This window comes from Dichomitus squalens (assembly GCF_000275845.1).
Source record: "Dichomitus squalens LYAD-421 SS1 unplaced genomic scaffold DICSQscaffold_5, whole genome shotgun sequence".
Taxonomy (NCBI): Eukaryota; Fungi; Basidiomycota; class Agaricomycetes; order Polyporales; family Polyporaceae; genus Dichomitus; species Dichomitus squalens.
The window spans coordinates 380,459-398,367 of NW_006766887.1; the positions used below are offsets into that span (position 1 = coordinate 380,459).

At 54.9% G+C, this 17,909-nt stretch overlaps 8 protein-coding genes across 8 annotated transcripts; 2 read left to right on the forward strand and 6 right to left on the reverse strand.

Annotated features, from left to right (window-relative positions):
• The first annotated feature begins 523 nt into the window (after positions 1-523).
• Positions 524-2,257, forward strand: DICSQDRAFT_160002 (NAD(P)-binding protein). The gene is made up of 5 exons (XM_007362848.1): positions 524-619; positions 687-1,187; positions 1,267-1,781; positions 1,843-1,961; positions 2,018-2,257. Exons 2-5 carry the CDS (start codon positions 987-989, stop codon positions 2,203-2,205), a joined length of 1,023 nt encoding a protein of 340 aa, XP_007362910.1. The 5' UTR covers positions 524-619; positions 687-986; the 3' UTR covers positions 2,206-2,257.
• A 1,401-nt stretch (positions 2,258-3,658) lies between these two features.
• On the reverse strand, positions 3,659-4,336 carry DICSQDRAFT_167269 (uncharacterized protein; the record flags this gene model as incomplete). The annotated part of the gene is made up of 2 exons (XM_007362849.1): positions 3,659-3,851; positions 4,161-4,336. 2 exons carry the CDS (start codon positions 4,334-4,336, stop codon positions 3,659-3,661), a joined length of 369 nt encoding a protein of 122 aa, XP_007362911.1.
• An 889-nt stretch (positions 4,337-5,225) lies between these two features.
• Positions 5,226-7,025, reverse strand: DICSQDRAFT_81090 (uncharacterized protein; the record flags this gene model as incomplete). Its single annotated transcript, XM_007362850.1, has 4 exons — positions 5,226-5,404; positions 5,462-6,534; positions 6,596-6,655; positions 6,780-7,025. The coding sequence occupies 4 exons, from the start codon at positions 7,023-7,025 to the stop codon at positions 5,368-5,370; spliced, it is 1,416 nt and encodes a 471-aa protein (XP_007362912.1). The 3' UTR covers positions 5,226-5,367.
• A 427-nt stretch (positions 7,026-7,452) lies between these two features.
• DICSQDRAFT_153221 (uncharacterized protein) lies at positions 7,453-9,315 on the reverse strand. The gene is made up of 3 exons (XM_007362851.1): positions 9,273-9,315; positions 7,554-9,221; positions 7,453-7,498 (listed from the first exon to the last, which is right to left on the reverse strand). The coding sequence occupies exons 2-3, from the start codon at positions 9,189-9,191 to the stop codon at positions 7,463-7,465; spliced, it is 1,674 nt and encodes a 557-aa protein (XP_007362913.1). The 5' UTR covers positions 9,192-9,221; positions 9,273-9,315; the 3' UTR covers positions 7,453-7,462.
• Positions 9,316-9,794: 479 nt separating this feature from the next.
• DICSQDRAFT_100732 (protein phosphatase 2A regulatory B subunit) lies at positions 9,795-12,424 on the reverse strand. The gene is made up of 8 exons (XM_007362852.1): positions 12,169-12,424; positions 12,004-12,101; positions 11,770-11,920; positions 11,420-11,713; positions 11,203-11,367; positions 10,874-11,135; positions 10,532-10,781; positions 9,795-10,468 (listed from the first exon to the last, which is right to left on the reverse strand). Exons 1-8 carry the CDS (start codon positions 12,251-12,253, stop codon positions 10,427-10,429), a joined length of 1,347 nt encoding a protein of 448 aa, XP_007362914.1. The 5' UTR covers positions 12,254-12,424; the 3' UTR covers positions 9,795-10,426.
• Positions 12,425-12,577: 153 nt separating this feature from the next.
• On the reverse strand, positions 12,578-14,918 carry DICSQDRAFT_100735 (DnaJ-domain-containing protein). Its single transcript, XM_007362853.1, has 7 exons — positions 14,362-14,918; positions 14,239-14,299; positions 14,151-14,180; positions 13,868-14,095; positions 12,920-13,814; positions 12,789-12,811; positions 12,578-12,728 (listed from the first exon to the last, which is right to left on the reverse strand). The coding sequence occupies exons 1-5, from the start codon at positions 14,806-14,808 to the stop codon at positions 13,270-13,272; spliced, it is 1,311 nt and encodes a 436-aa protein (XP_007362915.1). The 5' UTR covers positions 14,809-14,918; the 3' UTR covers positions 12,578-12,728; positions 12,789-12,811; positions 12,920-13,269.
• Positions 14,919-15,185: 267 nt separating this feature from the next.
• On the forward strand, positions 15,186-17,002 carry DICSQDRAFT_178617 (uncharacterized protein; the record flags this gene model as incomplete). Its single annotated transcript, XM_007362854.1, has 6 exons — positions 15,186-16,000; positions 16,054-16,209; positions 16,274-16,307; positions 16,370-16,401; positions 16,458-16,557; positions 16,614-17,002. The coding sequence occupies 6 exons, from the start codon at positions 15,186-15,188 to the stop codon at positions 16,869-16,871; spliced, it is 1,395 nt and encodes a 464-aa protein (XP_007362916.1). The 3' UTR covers positions 16,872-17,002.
• A 167-nt stretch (positions 17,003-17,169) lies between these two features.
• Positions 17,170-17,738, reverse strand: DICSQDRAFT_53485 (uncharacterized protein; the record flags this gene model as incomplete). Its single annotated transcript, XM_007362855.1, has 5 exons — positions 17,170-17,260; positions 17,313-17,416; positions 17,481-17,533; positions 17,591-17,611; positions 17,690-17,738. The coding sequence occupies 5 exons, from the start codon at positions 17,736-17,738 to the stop codon at positions 17,170-17,172; spliced, it is 318 nt and encodes a 105-aa protein (XP_007362917.1).
• Between the last annotated feature and the right edge of the window lie 171 nt (positions 17,739-17,909).

Below are 17,909 nucleotides of genomic sequence, written 5' to 3' on the forward strand. Positions count from 1 at the left end.
GTGTCACTGCTTTTCGACGTCGCCGCAATTATCTACGTCTTATGCGGGCATACATTCCACCGCTTTGGCGTTAAACTGTGCGGCAAAATTACACGCGTTCACTTAGTGTTCGCTCGTCCCGCAGATCGTCCTATCTTCTGCTATAGACTGGATGTTTTGAAGGGGTGGGACATTCCTTCCTGTATGTTCCTCATTGTCCCGATCAGCAAAGACGATGACGCCGTTACAAGTTTGTCTGCACATGTATGATTTCTTCGCTGTAGGAAGATTGTCAAGTTTCTGCCGAACACTCTTCACTGCATGACTCCACGATCTCAATCCATGCAGTTCGCATTGAGCCAGCGAATATTGGCCCCCGGGGACCTGGCACGAAGCACGCGGCTCCTGTCAACGTGGAGACAGTAAGCTGGCTCCGGCACTGTCAGGTAAGTGGTGGTTTTCTTCCCATCGACATCAGACGTGCAAGCTAGATGTCCATCGGCTTTCAACAGTCCCGGTTCCGTTTGATACCATCAGCCTATAGCGATACCCTTCCACGCAGACTACCATTTTCTATACACAAATCCTACGTGCGAACCTTGAAGTTTGAAGCGTCAAGTCGATAAGGACGTGATTTTAGGTTCGTAGCGCCCCCACCAATTTTCGGCCGACTATCTGACTTCCTGCTGACCCATCGCGTAATGCAGCCGTGAAATCGTTGGAGAATACACATGAACTCATGGGAAATGCTCCTGTGAAGACCGATCGGCGTACATGGCAATGTTCTAGATGCATGCGCGATGGCGCATGCATGGTGGGTTTCGTTGCAGTCCCCTCTCACGCTGCTCAGTATCTCCGCTCGGAGATAGCATGATTTATGTAGCAACGCTCAATTGTGGCTCTGAACACTAGCCACGAAGGAGGTACTTAAGGAACGACAACGATCCCTGGATGGATAGCCTACACAGCTATTGCGTAGCTTACGCACACCATTCAACTCACTCGATATGCCAGCCATCTCAACCGGCAATGTGCTCATGACCGGAACGAATGGATTCGTCGGTTCATGGGCGCTGAAGGTGTTCCTCGAGTCAGGCTTCACTGTCAGAGCTCCCGTCCGTAGCGAAGGCAAAGCATCCTACCTAAAGAAGATCTTTGGCGCATATAACGACAAGCTCGAGTTCGTAGTCATCCCAGATATCACGAAGGTACGTTGTTGCCTCTACCTCACTAACATCGCAAGTCGAGGAGACTGATATGACATCCGTCATCGTCCACAATCCTCAGGAAGGAGCTTTCGACTCGGCCACTGTAGGCGTGGACGCGGTCGTTCATATCGCTTCCCCCGTAACCCTCGACGCAAACCACCCGGACGAATGGATTATCCCTGCAGTCAACGGTACCCTCGGTGTCCTCCGCTCCGCTGCAAAAGTGCACTCGGTCCAGCGGGTCGTCTATATATCCTCCACCGCCGCCGTCATAGATCCGACCGCGACTGGGCCGAGAGTATACGACGAGAACGACTGGAACGAGCACGATGTGGGCACCTGTCAGAGGGAAGGCCGTGCGGCTCCTCAGGTCGTCAAGTATCGCGCAAGCAAAACACTCGCGGAGCGCAGCGCATGGGAATTTTGGAAAGAGAACAAGGAAAGGGGCGTGATCGGATGGGATCTGGTCTCGCTCTGTCCGCCTTGGGTCTTCGGGCCAGTCATCCACAAGCACGAGGGGGGCCCCAACGACATGAACGACTCGACTAAGTTCATTTATGAGGCCGTCGTGAAGGGCCAATACTCGCCTGTTGAGTGAGTAGTTGATCCGACCGAGAGAACTCAGCAATGGGAGACACTGAAGTAATATTTGTAGCCTTGCGTTTATCGACGTACGCGACTTCGCGCAGGCGATCCTGCTCGCAGTCACTAAGCCGGCTGCGGGCGGTGAGAGGTTCATCGTTGCTGCTGCCCCATTCAGGTGGGAAGATCTCAGTGAGTACCTGAAGCAATGGCCTCTTGCCTGGCATGACGTGCTAACCACTTCGCAGTCATTACAGCGCACGAACTTTCAGGGGGCAAGACGTATCCTCCTGTCGGGTCATACAATCCCGATGCTCCCTATATGGGAAGGACAAATGTGGCGAAGGCGAAGGCACTCCTCGGACTGGAGTATCGCACCCAGGAGGAGACGATCAAGGATCTGCTGAAAGAATATGAGGAGCGAGGGTGGCTCTAGATCGGGAGAATAGTACATCATGCAATGGGTCCGAACGACGGATGTTTCTACCCAACAGGTCAAAGTTATGTAATATGTTGTATGGTTAGAGTACGGGTAGCGTGTCATCGACCACCGATCATCTGAACCCCCTAGGAATGGCAGACCAGGTAATTTGGTATGTACTATCTCCTTGGTCATTCGGCGGATGCGCCTGAAGCCAGCACTTCGGCCTGGTCTGGGGAATTCACCGACCAACCTACTGCCCATTTCTAGTTCCCATTCCTTCGACGCAGATTTGAATTCACAGCCGTCTCCAACGGAACGGTGCCCATGACCAGAGCCACTAGGTTCCTCGGGTCGTGGACAGTGACGGCGTTCCTCGAAGCAGGCTGCTCCGCCGTCAGAGCGGCAGTACGTGCTGAGGGCAAGACGAGGCATCTCAGAAAGCTCTTTAGGAAATATGGCGACAAGCTCGAGTTCATCGTTATTCCGGTCATACTAAATGTATCGTCATTTCGTTCACTCGCTTTCTGTGCACCGCCAGAAGATCGGATCTCACCTACATACCAGCGAACAAGAGTACCTAATGCGAGGAAGACATAACAAGCTTCAGCCAACGATACCACTCCATATTTTCTACCCGAACGATCCTTACAGCGTCTGCAGGGGAAAGCCGCTACACAACGACCCCGTTCCCCGATTTCACAACATGCAAAACAAAGTATAGGCCATCCATAATATCAAGGGAGACGAAGGACAGAGCGGGCTTGCTGCGTGCGATGCGGACAGCGTTATTGTGCCACAGCCTGACGATGTTGGGTGGTACGGTCTTGAGATCCACAGGCGCGTCGTCGTCGCCATGGTTTTCTGCGAGCTCTTTCTATTGCACACGCAAGGCGAGGAAGGAGAGGCGGAGAAGAGGGCGATCCGAATGTGTCCTGTTCGCAACGGGTCAGCATCTGCGATATCCGCCGTATGTGGGCTCGTATTTCACGCATAGCAAACTGCTTCGTATTCGTCGGGTATGCCGCGTTTGCAGGGATGTCCAGGACGAAGGGGTGATGCCTACGGCCTCCGGGATCCGGGATTCGCAGAAGAGTTGGAAGAGCGCTCAGTTTTTGAACTCGACCTCGATGGTATCCGGCGTGAAGCAGGATGTGGGTCGGCGTGGCGCCAGAGACCACGGTGTGGAGGGGTGCAAGCGACTGGGGAATTAGATGGATGTCGCCGATGTTAACCTACCGCACGTGGCGTGTAAGCCCAAGAGCGTAAAGGAATGGCAGGTTCCCACTGAGATGATCAAGGCAGTGCAATCGTCATCGTCATCAATAGCTCTATTGCGGATGTAGTCTTCCTGCCCAGATATCTTATTCCCCTCGATTCCCTGATAGTCCGTTAGGTCGAGATGCCGGAGTTTGGCGAAGGCAGAGAGGAGGATATCGGGATCGAGGGCCGTGTCAAGATACCGAACCTACAGCGTATGCACGAGAGGGAAGCGACATGCGACTTCGTTAGGGGGGTCGACGTTCCGGAGATCGGCCCACCAGACGGTGAGCTTTTTGAGGGAGCACCCGAAAGGTGCGAGGAAGTCGAAGAAAACGGGGGAGGTCTCCATCCCATCGTACCATAAGTGCACGTCCGCTTCTTCAATAGGGGCGACGATCCTAGGGAGGACCGATAGAGCGCGGAGTGCGCGGAGTCCAAACGAGGTCGTGCGCAGTAGGGTAAAGTTTGAAAGTCGAAATAATGAACCCGGTGTTTATTAACAGGTTATTAACATGTTAATTAACGGTTCAAAAGCCCAGGGGTCTATCAGCCCGGTTATATATTGTTCAAAAGTCCAGATGGAGGCAATACATAGGTGTTTGAGCTGGAACCACACACTGCCAAAAACCTCCGTGAAGCACTAGTCTAAGACTTTGCTGATAAGCAAAATATACTAACATCATATGCAACTAGATATGGACGTTAACCTTGATCCGAGGTCCAGCGCCGAGAAGACAAGCAAGAAGAAGCTGATGACGAGCAATTCTTCAGGAATGCCTTGCACATGCTTTTTTGCAACCCGGATAATGGAGACAAGGATTCCGATGATGATAGTGTGGCAGATGGCAAGCCTAGCAAGATACTGGAGGGAGAAGGGACGCATGGTGATCATCGATGGGATACGACTGTTAATAAACCACGGTGGTGTTAGAAAATGTTCTTAACAGTTAATAACACAAGAGTTAATAACAGTTATTAATCCTGGTTAGAAACGGCCTGCTTCGAGCGCCTGTTCATAACTCTCTGTTCAAAACCGAATCCTTTTCTAACCATACCCTATAGTGCGCAGACGGCATGTCAGTGCATCTGAGACCTTGCTCGCGCTCCAAGAGTTCCTCAAAGTAATTAATGTTGACATCTCGGAGGCGTGTCGCCGGGCAAAGTACTGTTGCCAGATGAGAGGCACCATTGAGACGTGATCCGGGCTGGTCAACGCCCATGTTCTCGTCTTCGAAGTCATCTTCTGAATCGGTGTCGTCTGCGTCAATACATGCGAAGGGGTGGAAGTTCGACGCTGAGGCGTATCTGCCTGAGGTGGGGCACGAGTGGTGAGGTCTCGAAGCATGAAGCGGCAGAAGGATTAGAGAGCCCTCTCGCTCGTAATTGGGACCCCGAGGCGGAGAAGGCGGATCCACTGGCATGTGACAGAGTCTGGCAAGTTCTCATCAATGCCATAGTGTCACATCACTCCTGGAGAATGTCGTAGACTCTGGAGAGGACGCGGGGAATGTTCCAACTAGTGGGTTTCGCGTTGAATCTCGTCCTGTTGAACAGCGGTGGTCTGAAGTCAGTACTGTTAGAATCACACCCATTTGTCTCATGTGGGACATGCACCAGACAGTGCCAAACGCCTGTCATGGGAACAGGGATAGGCATGTCGGGTCAAGGGATTGGCGGCGGGCCGCTCGACATTTCTGTCTGCGCTCACCGCATTCTGAGGCAGGCTGCGTCCTGACAATGTATAAGAGCAAAAATGACTGTCATATCTGGTGCAATGGCCGGTAGCACGATCTGACAACATATATAACACAAAGGGGAGAGACGAGTGGCGCTGCCTCGAGCCTATTGTCGCCTACAGGATAGTCTCAAGCTTATATAGCGACCAACAATGCACTCAACATGCACACGAGCAAATCAGGCAGCATTCTTCTTTTCCTGATACGCTTTCAACCTGTAAAGATGTTTCTCAGTTTTGTCTCCTTCGTCATATACCCCAGTGTAGACTCACCTCTGATAATCTCTGTCAACCTTCGCCTTGATATCCTTCTCACCACTAACCCCTTCGCCACCTCCCGCCTTCTTTTTGTCCTTCTTCGCTTTCCTCTTCTTGGCCTTTTCGGCCTCCTCGCTCGCTGCCAACAGCTCCTTGATCGAGGGTATCGCTGATGACGAGAGCGGCTGCAACCGTATAGGCCGTTCCTCCTCCATCTCGCCATCCTCCTCGTCAGATGGTGGATGGAGAGGGACCTCAGGTCTTCTCTGCGGAGATTCCGAACGGGCTGTAGACGTGCCCTCGCGTGCAGGCGACGGAGGAGACGTGGGTTCTCGTTCGTCGTCGGAAGTCGCGAGCCACTTCCCGGGTCGCAGCGGTCCGCTGTCGTGCACTTCGCCGTCCTCCTCGTCTTGTGGTTTTCGTTCTGAGGGGCGAGTAGCTCCTTCGTCGTCACTGGCTTCGTCGTCGTCGCTTAGGTCGACGCCAGTGTATTCACCTGCGTCGGCGAATATGTCGAAGTCCTCGTCTACGGGCTCTGGTTCCGGTTCTCCCGCAGGCGGCGGTTTGGAAGGTGGTACGGCGGAGGGTCCTGCAACAGATCGCTCTTCCTGTATAGAGGTTGCAGAGACTGGGGGCGCAGCAGCAGCCGGTCCCGCCGACGTTTCCGTCGTCACCTTCCGCTTCTTCTTCCGCTCCCCGTTCTCCTCCACCTCCCCAGCCTTCACCTTCTTCTTCCGCTTCACCTTCCCGTCGCCCGTGCTGATACTCCCGACTGGTTTGAATCCTATGGGCTTGAACTTGCCCGCCTTCTTCGCTTCCTCGAGAGCTTTGTCTGCGACCGAGGGTTGCGCCGCAGACGCACTGGTCGTACCTCGCTTGCTCTTGAGGTCACGAAGGATCTCCTCGCGCGTGCGTTTCTTGGGCTGCGCAGACGACTCTTCGAAAGCCTGCTCAAGGAAGACGTCCTCGGTCACTGCAGCTTCGGCGGCGGCCCGCGCGCGATTCTGCTCGAGTAGCGCGAAGTCGAGGCCTTTGACTAGCACAGTATGTTGGCTGTCTCCACCTAGGTACTTGCGCTGCTCCTCCACCTTGTACAGACAATGGGCGAGTAAGACATGATGTGGTCCGGGACCTGGGGACAAGACGTACAGCTAGTCGATCTGCGTTCTCCGCAGCCCGACGCTCGAAATCCTCCGCCAAGGCCTCAACCTGTAAGAAAGTTGAATCATGAAAAATTGGACTTGTCTCCTAAGAGAATGCACAAAACTGTGCCGAGCCTCCGACACATCGACCCAACAGCCGCAGAAACAAAAACCATGGGAGGGGCACGTACCTGTGCGTAATCATTGTTGGTCCCCAGTCTCCGCTCAGTAGCACGGTCGCGATACGCCTCCCCCTTCGCACCCTTCTTCAGCGTTCGTGGTTTGAATGCTGGCTGGGAAGCATCAACGGTCTTTGCCTTCTTCTTGCCCGCGGTGGCGGTCGCAAGCAGAGAACCTCGGACGTGCGCAGCGGTATTGCTGGGAGGAGAAGCAGCGGATGGCTTTTGTAGTAACTGACGGAAGGAGTCTTGGTCCATTGGGGTAGGTCGCGCGTCGAAAGCCAGGCGAAGTCACAGCCAATATCCTCCAGACTACAGGGTGGACGACCACTCCAGCCACAATGCACTCTCGGCGCTAGTGAACAGTTTCCTGCCGGGTTCCCGCGCCGGTGCAGCGCCTCTCCTCGATGTCAATTCTGCCAGTGGACATCGGACAGGACAGCTGGACTTGTGAAAACGCCAATATGTATGTATGTATGTATGTATACGCTCCGTCTCTCGTGGCGTGAAGGCTAGGTTACAGTCAGGGAGGAGCTCAATGTACAACAGATTTGGTTATCTGCATGTCTGCAGCCGCCGGGGTATAACTATAAGTACAAGCATCACGAACATCACGGAGCACTACACGGATTCGTTCAAAAAAGTCATCTCTACCACAATGTTGGACACCAACTCCCTCCCTTGAACTACCACATCTAAGCGGCGTCAATGAACTTAGTCTCAAACACAACCTGCGTTGGCCGTAAGAGAAGTCCGGGGCAGCATTGCACAATATGCACCACTTACGTTGGAGACAGCTTTGTCAATGGTTTCACCATATTGCTTGAGGAACGCAAAACCCCATGTCAAACGCTCAACCTCGGAGCAAGGGGGGACTTGGATATTGGTAGAACAGTGACACTTGAAGGATACCAGTTTCTTGAGAAACGCTTGCCCAGCAGGTGACGTTGCAGCAATCGAGCTGCCGAGAGGCTTGTCCCTCACTGCGGCAGTCACCTCGCTGAGAAGATTCCTCAGTGCTTCCGGAGGGATGGCGTGCAAAGTTACACTTTCCCGGAAATATGCCTTGCGGGAGCGATTCAGCCATGGGGAGGCGCACGATGTGGCCGGTAATGACTGGACAGTGATGCCAGAGGTGGCTGCTTTGACGCACTGGTTAACGTAAAGCAACAGTCGATAGTAAGCAGCGTTGGGTATTGTCTCCATGCTGGGGATATATAGAGAATGGATCGAGTTCACAGTCTGAGAATGCTGGATGAGCCCGCGAGCACTCTCCAGCACCTCGTCCTTCCAGCGATACTCGACGGCTGCGAAGTAGAATCGAAGAGGGTCCAGATGTGCCATCAACTTCCACTGGCCCCTCATGGCCGCTTCAGCCCCCTTGAGCTGATACTTCCGGACGGCAGAGAGCACGGCAAGAAAATGCTTGGGATCGTGTATGTCGTTCGCGCTACTGTGCTGGATGGGGTAGCAATGCCGAAGAATGTCCCTCACGACCAGGACACTCTCCGGCATTTTGTAGATAGGCACCGGGATTGATCCAGTATGGACCGCGACATCATTGTCGGCCACGCTTTCAAGCATGGAGAGCATTGTCGGAGACGCCAGTGTAAGAAGCACGCGATGGACGTAGAATTCGTGGTTGTCGGAGCTCCTGATGATCACATCAGAGGCAAGGATGGGGTCCGATGAGACGACAAATGTGGTCTCGATGTCGCCTCGCCGAAACTTGGCACCGGTTTGCCGGTCGTCCGTCTCATTTGCATTCCGGCGAAGTGGTGTGAAGCCCGAGAAGACGGCTTCCAGATTGGACAAAGACGATGATGTACGTGAGCGTTCGTAATCGCGCTGGAGGGCAAGTAGACGGTGATAAGCGCCAGCCGGGATCGCGTCGAGCTCTGGACAGGTGCCAGTAACGCGCGATTTGCGCACAGCGAGTTCAGCTGCCATTTTCGCCTCGTCCGCCATATGGAATAGGCATGCGATCGCGAAAACGCGAAGAGGGTCGTCCTGCAGGAAAGACGACTCGGTCAATTTCTTGCGTGCCAGCGCGATGACGGCAGCCGCGTCGTACTTGGTCCCTGCGGCGAGCACCGAGTGAAGGTGTTGCAGGGACTTAAATTCGGGGTCAGGGATGGGATAGATGATGCGGAGAAACGTCTCCATAGCCTTGCTGTCCTCCGAGATGTCGACATGAGGTCTCGCAACGTCGGTGCCAGCTGGTTGCGGAAAAGAGAACATGTTCTCGAACACCGTCGAGCCTAGGGAGAGCACGACGCGGTGGACATGAAAGTCGACATTATCTCGAGTACTGATGATGAGATCGGCATCCTCTCTATCAAAGGGAGGCGGAGCCTTGGTAGCGACTGCTTTCTTTTGCTTGTCATCTGTCGCGGAGACATCGGGAGAGCGCGAAGAAGACATTGAGCGAGTGGGCGTGCCAGTTGCTTCAACCTTCAGTGTCAACATAAGCCAAAATCTTCGTGCAAAAATGTTGATACCCACCGCCAAAGTTCAGTATGCTGGTACAACAAACCGCGTGTACAAAAGGCGGCTGGTCCTGTGAGGGATTCGTGGGAGGAGCAGCGAACGATCGCACTATATAAGTACCATGCTACCGCAGCACATTTAATCGAGAATCACGTTCGCACGGAAACATACCTCTAAGTACCGAATGACTATAGATCTACGAAAGTTCACAATATTTTCGATAACTCTTATCGCCATCGCAGCTTTCCAACGCATGTCGAGCATCCGGCGGACCGCAGCTCAAAGACGTATTCCGACGATTCGAGGCGGTCATTAATCTGAGTCCCACCCACTGATTGACTGAGGCGACTGGCTCAGAGCGACTGTCGACCCAAATGTGCGTTGCATCGTACACGAGCGCAGGACGTTTCAAGCCTTCCTTCGAATATACATTCTTCTCTTCTACTTAATAACTGCCACCCCCTTCTTTGCTTGTATGTACGGAACACGAGGATATATAGGACACGGATGATGAGCGCGCTAGTAAGATGAGGGGAAGCGGGAGAGGGAATGATACAGACGTGGTGACGGACAACGACGTGAACGCTGCGAACGAGACGCAAGAGCCAACCGGGGCGAGCCAAGGGAAGACGCGGGAGACGCAGGAGGACACACAGGACGCACGTACGTGGAGACGCAATCGCTGCGGCGCCCGGGCGCGGGTGTACGGTAGGTCTGAAGACGGATGGATGAGGTCCGATGCGAACGTGGTACACGTGCGGGGATATAAGGGAGTGTAAGGGGCGATTAGGAGAACATGGAGTACACTGAGCGAGAAGCCCGGCACGCCGGGCGTATGCACGAACGGCACATCAGTGCGCATATATAGTAGAGGGTCCGGAAGCGGAAGAGGGACTGTGGAGGACAATGGAGAGCGGCCAAGGCTAGTCGTTATGCAGGAGCGAGAAACGATGTAGTGTCAGTCTGTGCTCCCCGTCTGTGCTCCGAGGAGGCATCTCGGTATCTTAGTCGTCTGTCTGGACTCTTCAGGTGATGGCATGTCGCGCAGCAAGACGAAGGTGTTGGATGGAGTGTGGTCGTGCATGAGGACAAGCGTATGGGTGAATAGAAGGATGGGAGGCGTAGAGGTGATGGGAAGTAAGGGCACGGAGAGCATGGCATGTTCATGCTCATGCCGCACTGTACAAGAAGAGGTTGTTCGTTGCGGCGATCTGGAAGAGTGCAGGCCGTCGTGAGCAATTGAGTAAACAGGTGTCTCATAGTAATTTACTCGCCGCTATGGTGTTTTCCCGCGGATGCCAGCTCGCGTGCAAGATCTTCTTGTTGAAGTCCAGCGTCTCTGATGCCATATTCTCCCTCATTCCAGTTGGCCGTCCGTTCTTCAAGCCTCCCTTGTTGCCCGGCAGAGGACCTCCGATCTTCTTCGCTTTGAACGCCGACTTGTCCGCCTGAAGCACGACGTCATTCAGGGTCTCGACATCAAATATCCGGAAGTAGTTGTGGTATGACCCGGTGAGAACGTGCCTGCGAAAGGAGATCACAGTAAGTAACCATAGACGTCATACGACCCACTCGCCAACGAAGTAGCACCCGGAGCACACGAATTTCGAACTCACTTGTCATCGCCACTCCATATGCACTCAAACTTGTCGAAGATGCAGTCGTTCTCGTACAGATCGCACAGCTTTCCCCGGAGGTGGTCATGAATGGGGATCGTCTTCAATGGCCGGTTCTCCATGTTGATATCCCAGATCTTGAGGTTGAGATAGTCGCGCGACAGAATGTATCGACCGTCATGGCTGAATTTCACGTCGGATATGGACGAGATGATCTCGGAGAAGAAAGACCGGTTTGTTGGGTCCTCCTCTTCCTCAAACACTAGATGTAGGGCACCGCCACAAGCCTAGGTCAGCATCAGACGCGATACAGGAGTGATGTCACGTACTCTTTGCGTGCTTGTCACACAGGGCAGAGTCTCGCATGTCCGCGAGCTTGATGTTACTCTTCGAGCTGCTGTACATAAACAAGTTGCACTGCGTGGGATGGAACTCGGCCGCAGTGATGACCTCTGTGAGCTCCTCCATGTTCGCGGGTTTGATATCGACAATGTCTTCGGGAGCGTTAAGTCCTCTGTCAAAGGAGCTGTACGAACGGGCACTCACTAAAGCTACGGTCGCTGATATCCAAGTTCCAGAGATTAATCCGGAGGTCGTCCGCCGAGATATATGTCTCCTGGTCAGAGTTTACCGAGATGGAGTGGATGTGGTATGCATGTGCGTTCGAGTACACTTTGCGGGGTACTGCAGCAATGATGTTGTCTTGCTGGGTCATGCGGGGAAGTCTCAGGTGTTGTGAGGATATGGGGGCGGGTAGCGATCTCTGGCCATCGAGCAGATTGCTCTCCGACAACACTCGTAACTGCTTCTCAAACACTTTCCATAGCTTGATCGTTTTGTCTGAGACGGATAAACATCAGACTAGGATGTACCAGTAGCGTCCTGGGACCACGCACCGTTGGTGGATAGCAGGAAGTGTGCGGAGTTCTGTCGTTTGCACCACTTGATCTTATTGATCTTCTCCTCGATCTCCAACGACTTGAGATAGTCGAACTCTGGTTCGTGCGACTGGAACTCGGTGTAAAACTTGTATTCGCAATTCTTTTTCTGGGACGGAACACGAGCGCGGGAGGGTCAGCATGCCGCAATCGCGACAGCAATCAGAGTGACGGGCAAGGCGCGCGGCGCACCATCTCATTGCGCTCGAACAGGACGACACGGCCTCCCTTGTCACCGGTGGCAAGGTAGTTGCCTGTCGAGTCGAACTCGACGGTTGAGATAATATCGGCTGTGAGGCGAGATACACGAGACGTTAAGCGGGGGATTCGGTGGCTCCCGACGGGCGCGCGACATACCTTCTGTGATGTCCTCGACGTCGCCCTTGTCGCCGAAGCATTGCGCAAACCGCCATCCTCCTGAACTGGACGCGTCCTGATCCATGATCGAGTGGGGGAAGAGTATCGTACGATGGGGAGTGTGGAGTGGGGTACTCGGTGGACTCAGGTGCGTAGTTAGCAGACAAGGGTTCGTGAGACGGACACAGCGGAGAAATGGGCGTGTGTGGGGTGGCGTGCGGAGGGTGCGTGGTCTGGGATGCGAGAGACTCTGCGGGGCGATGGTACCGTGACGGAGTCGATCAAGAGGGCGAGCGGGGACTGGAGCAGTGGCCAGCCCAGGCAGTCCACGATGGGCCCGCCTCCCTGTTGACGCGTGTTTGGCTCGTGGCTCTCCCTCTCTTCGGCGTCTCGCTCGTGTTCCTCATCCCGACTTTGCCCTCGCCGTCGTCGTCGTCCCTTCCCCGACACCAAAACACTACCATGTCCATCGCACCCATCACCGGAAAGCTCAGGAAGCGCTTCTGGCTTGACCTCACCACTGCCCTCGGCCTCGGTGTCAGCGCGGGCTACGCATTCTGGTCAGTCGCATTCGCAATTCTGCCCTTCACGCGTCATGCGAACTCACCACTCTGTAACAGGTATGGCGTACATCTCAAGCGTGGTGAGCATCCCGTACATCTTGCAGATCCTCACTAGCGTGACGCTGCACATTCGCACATCCTCCAAGTTGATCACCCGTTGTGTCTGACTATCAATCTCCCATTTACAGTTCAGCAACAGGAGGAGTACTACCTTAAGCTTGAGCGCGCCAAGCAGCAGGAGTCGCAATGAACCTGGGATAGTAATGTAACCCATTCGCAATCTCATTGCTTGCCACCGTCCCCACCATGAGCGATTGCGAAACACTGCGGTATCACACGCGTCTATGCCGAGTCGCGACCGCCTTCTGGACCGGACCCGGCGCGTCATGTATCTGCTATCCAACCTCAAATAGAACAAGAACGCATAGAAAGGAATAAATACACGATTGGAAAGTGTATCCTGAGGGCCTGTGTCAGAAGTCATACAATATGTGCCTTATCCCGTCAGTGCGCATGGGGTGATGATGACATGGTACTGCTACTTCAACAAACCCAGCTCCCGTAGCCTATTGCAACTCTCTATGGGCTCCGCTTCGATCTTCTTCACCTTCTCCCAGTCTGTACCAATCCCAAAGACACCGACCTCCTGCTCTTTCCTCCTCTGCTTGTGGTCTATCGCTCGCTGACATTGCACGAACAAGTCGTTCGTATACGCGCGCTCGATGTTGGTCTCGAACTGGCGGAGCTTTGGTCCCGGCTGATTATCACTGCGTGCTAGTTCGGCGGCGATGGGATGTCCTGAGAACTCCGCAGCGTTGACATGGTATTTCACGTTGAGGCCGCCGGTCGTACGCTCGACGTTGTATCGCGCAGAGGGAGAGAAAGAGAAGCGAGGATCGGGTGTCGGTGGTGTGCTGAACAGACTGGGGAGAGCATTGAGAAGGGAGAAAGCGAAGAGGAGGAACAGAGGCATGAGCTGCATCCACATCGAGCGGGGCTCTTCTTGCCGCTGCTCATTTCTTCTTGGGTTCGCACGCATACGGGTTGTCCGGAATCCATCAGGACCAAACGTCGCAGTGAACACTAGATGCAGACGTCAAAATGAGATACGAAAGGAAGATGAGGTTCGCGCTCACTTGGTCCGCCAAACGGCCCACCGCCGAACGATCCGCCGTTCATTTGCATACCACCACCACCGAAGAACATGTTGAACAAGTCTTCGGGGCTGATCTCGCTTTCGAACGCCTGGCCACCGCCGCCACCGAATCCACCTCGAGCGAACGAGGGACCTGACGAGGACATGCCACTGAATCTTGACTCCGGATCGGACCCATGCTGATCGTACGCCGCTCGTTTCTGAGGATCTAAGGAGTCGTGTAAACGAGGCGTTCGACGCGGAGTTCCTAAGGAGTTGCTCACCTGACAGAACTTGGAAGGCCTTCGAGACCACTGGAGATAGTGATGACTTAGGCTGGCTCGTAGGACGGAGGTATTTGCGGATACTCACTCTTGAACGCCTCATCAGCACCTGGTGCGCCATTCTTGTCCGGATGCAACGCCAGAGCGAGCTATACAGCGGATCATGGATATTTCAGCATGCAGAAAGTCAGAACGGTCCTAAGCTACTGACCTTGCGATAGGCCTTTTTCACTTCTACCTCCTCGCAGTCCCGCTTGAGCTCAAGAATCTCATAGTACTCCGTCACCTTGCAGGCCCGTACTCGGTTGACGACAGCGAGGTTCTCCGGGGTATAGCTCTTCTTCGACGCACTCCCTCCCGCAGCGTCTCCGTTCGCCTTGCCATCCGCTGTATGCCTTTGTCGTGCGCCCGCGGCCGACGGGTGCGTCTCCGCCGCGGACGAGCTGGCGCTCGCGCCACCTTGCGACCCAGACGCGCCCGATGACTCTGCGTCCTTCGCCTCGGCTTCGACGACCTCGAGGAGCTTTACGGCCTCTGCGGTGGAGAAGAGGGAAATAGATTTCTGGCAGAAGCGCTTGGCGGAGGCGTAGTTGCCTGCGTTCCGGTGCTTCTGCGCGATCGCGAGGCACTTGAGGGCTTCGTCCTTATTGCTCTCCATTATGGACTGCCGCCAGGTATTAGGAAGGGGGCCAGGAGCACGCCGATTGGGGGCGTAACGTAGACGGGAGGGGTAGTCCAGGTGTGTCGTGGGTGAAGAGAAGCTGCAGTGACGGAAGGGGGAGGTACACGTCCCTGGCGCTTGAGCTTCCTGTGAATTGATGCATTGACTTGACTGCTTATATCATGTTATGGATTGTTCGAGTAGTTATGATCTCCTTATAATAGCTTGTGGATCTTCTTATTATTTGGTCCAACCCATCATCTATGCGGGTTCTTATAACGCGGAGCCGCTTCCAGCTCTGTAATCAGCTCGTAGGCATAAGCGCTTAATGGCTTCTAACCGCTTGAATACGTTCCACCATCTTGTCTGCTCCTATGCAGGGTTCTGTGAGCGCTGTCGCAGCCGAGGATAACGAGGAACTTGCGAGGTTCAGACGACAATGGCTCGAGGAGGTCTGGAGCAAGAAGAAACCTCAGGGGAGCCAAGACGGCGCTGCCGCCTTCACACCCACTAGCACTTCCGCAGAGCCTGCAACGCAGTCCCCTCCTCAGTCTCCCCCTGCCCACCGGACCACGCACAGGCGGGCATCTCACCACAATGAAGCGACCTCACCTGTACTGGGCGCGAGGAAGGTCGGGCCAGCAAGTGCCACCGCTCAGTTCGGGCCATCTCTCCAGCGCGCGGTCGAGGTGTACCGGAAGGCCGTCCAGCACGAGCAGAAGAGCGAGCTCGACGACGCGCTGCGCTTGTATCGCAGCGCATTCAGGATGGACTCCAACGTCGATCGCGCATACCAGCTCTTTGAGGAGGAGCTACATAGGAAGGCTGCCGCTGCTTCCCCAACCCAGAAGGCGCAGCAGCACAAGAAGACGCCGTCCGGGACCGCCGTCGTGGAGGGGCTGCTGTCGGACATGCAGGCTTTGGACCTGGGCCCGAGTCGCATCCCTGTCGCCCACGCGTACGGGGAGGGGTTTGTTACCGGGACGCTCGCGAACTTGATCTCGTCATGGCCTCCGGAGCTCACGTTCGAGCGGGATCCTGAGAGTGAGGAGGAAGGGGTGCCTATCAGGATGCTACCAGACGAGATTCTCATAATTATTTTGAGACGGCTCGACCACTCCGCATTGGAGCGCTTTGCGAGGGTAAACAGAAAGGCGCGAGTCATTACCTTAGATGCGTCCATCTGGAGGTGAGCCGCACATGCTGTTGCAGTCCGCACGACCCCTGATGCTGTCTCTTCAGACCAAGGGTGCAAACGATATACAGGCCGCCGCAGATACCTGACGAGGAAGAGCTCGAGGCGTTGGTTGTGAAGTACATGACGGATTACCGACGGATCTACATTGAGCATCCCCGAGTGCGCTACGATGGAGTTTACATCGCTGTCTGTCATTACATGTACGTACTTCGGTCATCAATATCATCGGTTCTTTTGGTTGAGATGGACGACTGCGTGTCACAGTCGTAACGGAGTTGGCGAGAATGTTTGGGTCAACGTGCGTACGACCCGTACACACGCGCTCTGTTATATTGGACCTGACGTGCTTGCGATTTACAGTACAGTCACCTCATCACATACTACCGGTACTTGTACGTCGCCGATGATTCACAACGTCCTCCATCGTGCTCACGTGCACGCACTGCAGGAGATTCTACCCGGACGGTCAAGTGCTCTCTTTGCTTGCGAACGAAGAGCATTCTCCCTCTCAAGTCATACCCATCCTCAAGCCCACGCTCCGCAAGAAGGTAGGCTCGTCTTCAGCGTCCTGTCGCGCGTGATGTTTCACCGAGTTCCCTTGCAGGGCTTCTTCATCGGCACCTGGTACCTCGACGGCACAGAGCTCCACATCGACGACCTCCTGCCCAAGGAGCCGACCGCGGCCGAAACACGCTACTCGTTCCAGATGGTCCTCGACCTGCGCTCGCGCCCGGTCGGCCGCTGGAACCGGCTGGATTTTCGCAGCTACGACTCGGTGCACATCGCCAGCGGCGAGGCGACGCCGCTCGCGCTCAAGAACGAGAGGTCGTTCTGGTTCTCGAAGGTGCGGTCGTACGTGTAGACGGGGGGAAGGCGGTGGTAGACTGGACATGGGCGCATGGGAGTCGGGGTGGACACTTCCGAGATGGGAACTTACTTGTATCTTATAGCGGATCATGGGTGTCGAAACGGATGGTTTGTTGGAGATCTAGTGGACGTCATGGAGGAATTCTGTTCACAAGATTGACTACACGGGTGGTTTATATGATGGACGCATTGCGGCGCATCACACGGAGACAACGTGAGAGGTGATGATACGCGAGGGCGAGGGCGAGAGGTACAAGACAATCTGCATACGCAGCGAAGATATATGCAAGGTATCATGATGAAGACGAGACCTTTGGAACGATGCCCGCCCGCTGCACGAACTTCTCGAAAGACAGTCGGGGGTCGTCGTCTTCTTCGAGTGCTCTGCAAGGGGTATTGAGCACTACAATCCGAACACGGAGCTAGCGGTACGCACCGACGTTTCATCTCGCTCCGCCAGGTGACTTCTCGCAAAGAGGGACTGCGGATAGTGGCCCCTACGACGGCCAGCACAAGAGAGATTGCCGCCTCCACGACAATCTGTAACACATAACGCACAGTCAAGGCTCTTGGTCCGCAAGTCTGACATGCGAGGTTCGCTCACGTCATTTGGCAATGCACCCTCTGGACGGCCCAGAGCCTTGAGATGCGACAAGTCTACGCCGCGGATGCCTGCCATCAGCATCCGTCGTACAATTGATTATGCTACCTTACGTTCGTATGTCGAGTACGCAGCTACGAACAGCCATGAAGACGCGTCCTTGTCAGCGCCACGGATGCGACATCAGAGTCTGGGAATGCACGGAGCCTGACCGTGTAGGAGCGCGATCGTCGCGACGAGCAGCATCAGTCCACCGAGCATTGTGCAGACGGCGAGTACCAGTAGTGACGTTAGGAAAGGCGGAGACGGCGCGGATATGACGGCGGAAACCAGGCTGGACGCGGCCACTGCAGACGGCAGTGCAGGAGCGGGGCTGCGGGCGCGGCACGTGCGCGGGCATACATATGGCGTGGCCAATCCGGGCGGCCGGAC

Excerpts from the sequence above, each read along its gene's own strand:
- DICSQDRAFT_160002 (XM_007362848.1), top strand. The coding sequence starts at position 987 with ATGCCAGCCATCTCAACCGGCAATGTGCTCATGACCGGAACGAATGGA. Across the intron at positions 1,188-1,266 it reads TCATCCCAGATATCACGAAG|GAAGGAGCTTTCGACTCGGC; the intron begins GTACGTTGTTGC and ends CACAATCCTCAG. Across the intron at positions 1,782-1,842 it reads GGCCAATACTCGCCTGTTGA|CCTTGCGTTTATCGACGTAC; the intron begins GTGAGTAGTTGA and ends TAATATTTGTAG.
- DICSQDRAFT_153221 (XM_007362851.1), bottom strand. The coding sequence starts at position 9,191 with ATGTCTTCTTCGCGCTCTCCCGATGTCTCCGCGACAGATGACAAGCAA. Across the intron at positions 7,499-7,553 it reads TTGACAAAGCTGTCTCCAAC|GTTGTGTTTGAGACTAAGTT; the intron begins GTAAGTGGTGCA and ends CGGCCAACGCAG.
- DICSQDRAFT_100732 (XM_007362852.1), bottom strand. The coding sequence starts at position 12,253 with ATGGATCAGGACGCGTCCAGTTCAGGAGGATGGCGGTTTGCGCAATGC. Across the intron at positions 11,368-11,419 it reads TATCAGCGACCGTAGCTTTA|ACATTGTCGATATCAAACCC; the intron begins GTGAGTGCCCGT and ends ACGCTCCCGAAG. Across the intron at positions 11,136-11,202 it reads GTGTGACAAGCACGCAAAGA|TGTTTGAGGAAGAGGAGGAC; the intron begins GTACGTGACATC and ends CCCTACATCTAG.
- DICSQDRAFT_100735 (XM_007362853.1), bottom strand. The coding sequence starts at position 14,808 with ATGGAGAGCAATAAGGACGAAGCCCTCAAGTGCCTCGCGATCGCGCAG. Across the intron at positions 14,300-14,361 it reads TGAAAAAGGCCTATCGCAAG|CTCGCTCTGGCGTTGCATCC; the intron begins GTCAGTAGCTTA and ends TCCGCTGTATAG. Across the intron at positions 14,181-14,238 it reads TGCTGATGAGGCGTTCAAGA|TGGTCTCGAAGGCCTTCCAA; the intron begins GTGAGTATCCGC and ends CACTATCTCCAG.